This window comes from Solanum tuberosum, unplaced genomic scaffold, assembly GCF_000226075.1.
Source record: "Solanum tuberosum cultivar DM 1-3 516 R44 unplaced genomic scaffold, SolTub_3.0 scf00184, whole genome shotgun sequence".
Taxonomy (NCBI): Eukaryota; Viridiplantae; Streptophyta; class Magnoliopsida; order Solanales; family Solanaceae; genus Solanum; species Solanum tuberosum.
Window position 1 is genome coordinate 1,072,861 of NW_006239109.1, and position 3,928 is coordinate 1,076,788.

Sequence of the window (3,928 nt, forward strand, 5' to 3'; positions counted from 1 at the left end):
TTTGCATTACTGCAAAACAAGGTAATCAAATACTTCCCTACCTCATTTCTCTATTACAGTGTTTTCTTAAGAACATGAATCTTACAAAAAATTTAATCTCGAATGCTATTTTCATCCTTTCTTACGACAAATTAATACGTGTACATATGAACAATTTCATCTAATTTGCTCTTGCATGTTTCAGAATAAAACTAAATACATACATCACTTTCGATTCTTTATGCACATAGTGCAGCTAGGGAGATTTCTGTGGTAATAGTTTCGCTTACTTTCGTTCCTCCAGTAGTTTTAGTTCCACTGCCTTGACTTGTTTTGAGGTTAACAATGAAGTACAGAAAACAATTGAACATGCAAATAAAGTGTTTGGTCAAAGTGTTGATCTTCAGTATAACTTCTATACAAGTTGTGGACAGAACAACAGCTCACAGCCAAACATTACCACCAATCTCTTCAATTTTAGGTTTTATGGATTCTGCTGAATCTTCCATCTAGAACCCAAAATATAATGCCTTATATTCATCGCTCTTTCTTTGGTTCCATTTCGCAATAGAATCATTTTGCAGAATGCCACACAAATGTGGATGTTGACCACATTCTAATATGTAAGCTCAAAGAAGGTACGATAATCTAACTCTAACATTAGCCGATAATGGAAGATAGTTAAACAAACGGAAAACCCAATTGTAACATCAATAGAAAATGGAGCCTTAGAATGATAAAATTACTATACCACAGAGTCGCAGATTTAGCAGTATGAGACCAAATGTTTCCACTCAAAGCTTAATCACTTCAGCTCTGCTGATGTAGCTTCATTTTGAGAGCTTTCACAAACAAATTTGTACATTAGACAGTTATAGTAGTCCAATACTCATGTGTATGTATATCTCCGTTTCATTCCACGCAATTCTTTATGGTTTCATCTGATAAACCTCTTCAAATTTTACACAAACTACTATGAAAGCTCTTACTTTATTGGCTATTTTGTTTTTTTACAGGAAATAAATAAATCTGGTCTTTCTCATTGTTCAAATTTCCCAAAAATACAGAAAAAACAAATGCAGTTCAGGTAACAATGTTTTTTAGCTTACATTTGAACAACAAAATTTATCAATTAACGTGCGAATTCTTTATAGCTATTAATATATCCTTTTTCATGATTTACACCTACCATACAAGTGACATTTGCATATGCTGCCACAATCTTTATCTTTATGTGTAACTTACTGTCAATATCAGTCTGTTGCCTTATTGAGTTAGGTGATTTGGCCTAGCAAAATGTTTTCACTATCATATGCCTGAAATCCCTTTATATCGCTACAAAACTCTTATAAATAGTTGAACCTAGACATTAGTTATTATTAATAGTCAAACTGCAAAGTTCCTGATACACTTTCGTCCAATATTATTTCCACTTAACTGTAGCTGAGTTACATTAACTAAATCACAAAATTATGAGTACATACATGATAAATACCATAGTGCCAACATTCTGTACAGATACATTCATTTTCCATCCAGGGTGTAAGTGTCTTATACAGTTTCTTACAATATTACAACATTGCAGTAGCTAAACTCACTATAGTTTTTCTTTTGCTCTCTTTTCATTCCTCTTTAGAAAGAACTTAAAATAAACCCACAAACATTACTATCTACATAGACAATATTACCGAAGCGTGTAAACTTATCAACACAGGTTCAACTAAAACACAAATGAATACACATGTCGACTTCATTTTATAACGTGACTAATTGACACCTCATCTTACGCTCTACCTTACGTTTACAATGTTTATGGCATGAATGCTGAAAAAAGGCATACCATCATTTGAAAATTTAGAATTATATGGTGCGTTCAACTTTTGATATCACATTACTATCCAACACAATAACAGCTGAAAGAAGTGAGGGAAATCTGTACAATTAATTCAAATTTCGAGTCCATAGGTCCATAGGAGTAATATATATATATAAAAGTACAGCTGTCTTTCTCTTAAAAATTGATGGGGTTTTGGTAGGCAATGAAATTGTGCCAAAAAAGAGACAAAATGATTACATTTGACACTGGAAAGCAAAATTTGAAGAGGCTTTGGTCTAATTATATAGTGATGTGGAATTGTTTTACGGTTACAAAAAAATTCATATAGTGTTCAACGTATTTTATTAATTTTGATTTTAATTGATCTATTCTTCTCTTTGTGGTCTGCCTTTGTTTTACAGCTTCTTTGGATAAATAAAAGATCTCCATCTAAAATTCAACTAACTCTTCCTTTAACTTGCGACTTAATATTCATGTTATCCTGCAGATACTACTATTTGGTTAACTATCTTTCCTACAAACATGGTACTAAGAGTGAACATCGACCAAATAGAACCAGCAACACGAGATTGGATTTGCAAAGTTCAAATTGTCGAAATAGGCCGCCCACGAGAAAGCCTTGACAAGAAATGTACATTCCAAAATTTAATTTTGGAAGATGAAGAGGTCAGCTCATTATTATATTTTACGTTATGACTATTGCTCTTTTCCTCACAACTTAGTTAATCTCAACTTTCTGTAACTCTTACTTTCAGGAATGCCAAATTAAGGCAGTTATGTACACTGACGAAATTGCGCAGTATGCAGCTACGCTTAAACTCCTCAATACCTACCTCATCTCTACTGCAAAAGTGAAAGTCTCACCAACTTCATACGGCAAACCAATACATAATTTTTACTGGATTCTTGACAAAGAAACAATAATTGAACAAATCAAAGCATCTCATGAAGTTGAAAAACCACTTTCACCGCCAACTAAGCTGAATATCACCAGCTTTGACCGCATTCCTCATCTGATGGTTGATTCTGCTGCTGAAATAGGTACATCCATCGTACTAGCTGTTACCAGACTGAAATATACATCTTTACTGCTGCAGAAGACTTGCAACATTTCATTATGTACTATATACGCAGATATATTAGCAATCGTTCTTCGCTGTGGTTCTCAAAAAATCGCCGGTCGCAGTCATCATAGGTGCCGAGAAATTACCCTTTGTGACAATCAGTAAGTATCATATTTGACATTGTAGTTTCCCATTTTCTGCAAATATTTTTAATGAGTAACCACTTTCTGCATTTCTCTACTCACATCATCAATTATCGTCTAAGCATTATCATAGTACTTACTCTTCTGTCCTTCTGTTCTGACACTCTCAGGAAAAATCAGTTTCTCTTCACTCTATGGGAGGATTTTGGAGAAATAGAAGGACATGAAATTTCCTCAAAAATGGCAACATAGGCAGATCTGCTTGTAATCCTCGGAAGGAGTATAAGAATCTCTACTTATCAAGGTACGTATGTGCTCAACTTCTTACCAACATAATTTTATATAATAACAAAACAATATACAACCTATGTGTTATACAAGGTTGTCACTGCAGACTAGGTACAATTCGACAGTACGTGTAAATCCTAATTACCCACAGGCAGTGGCACTCATCAACTTGTACTCACATTTCATATTTATTCTATAGCTTTACTTTGCATCTAAATAACCTGCTAAACATATTATTTGGTCTAACAATAGGGCAAAAGAAAACAAAACAATGTTGTTAGGTTCTCCATCAGAGAAAACCTCAACAAGCTCATCTATCACTCCCATGATAGTCACTCCTGCTGGCCAACAACTTATCTCTATTGCACAAATCTCATCAGCACCTTCTGTAAGTCATACTTCAACCTGCTCATTTGAGAGTATCTGTATTCATTTTCTGATTCTGTAGCTTTTGCCTAAATGATGAAAACTTCCCACAGATGGGAGTGTTCTATGTTGAAGCAGAGATGGCCATATTAGATGAGTTCCAAGACTTTTGTGTGCTTGAATGCTCAGGATGCAAACAGAAGAAGCGGACAAAGGATAGAAAGGATTTTGAATGTCCAAAATACAATCGG

General features: G+C 34.2%; 1 protein-coding gene across 1 annotated transcript; it reads left to right on the plus strand.

Annotated features, from left to right (window-relative positions):
* The first annotated feature begins 2,283 nt into the window (after positions 1-2,283).
* On the plus strand, positions 2,284-3,928 carry LOC102596676 (uncharacterized). Its single transcript, XM_015312087.1, has 5 exons — positions 2,284-2,482; positions 2,572-2,857; positions 3,194-3,482; positions 3,564-3,699; positions 3,791-3,928. Exons 1-3 carry the CDS (start codon positions 2,339-2,341, stop codon positions 3,238-3,240), a joined length of 477 nt encoding a protein of 158 aa, XP_015167573.1. The 5' UTR covers positions 2,284-2,338; the 3' UTR covers positions 3,241-3,482; positions 3,564-3,699; positions 3,791-3,928.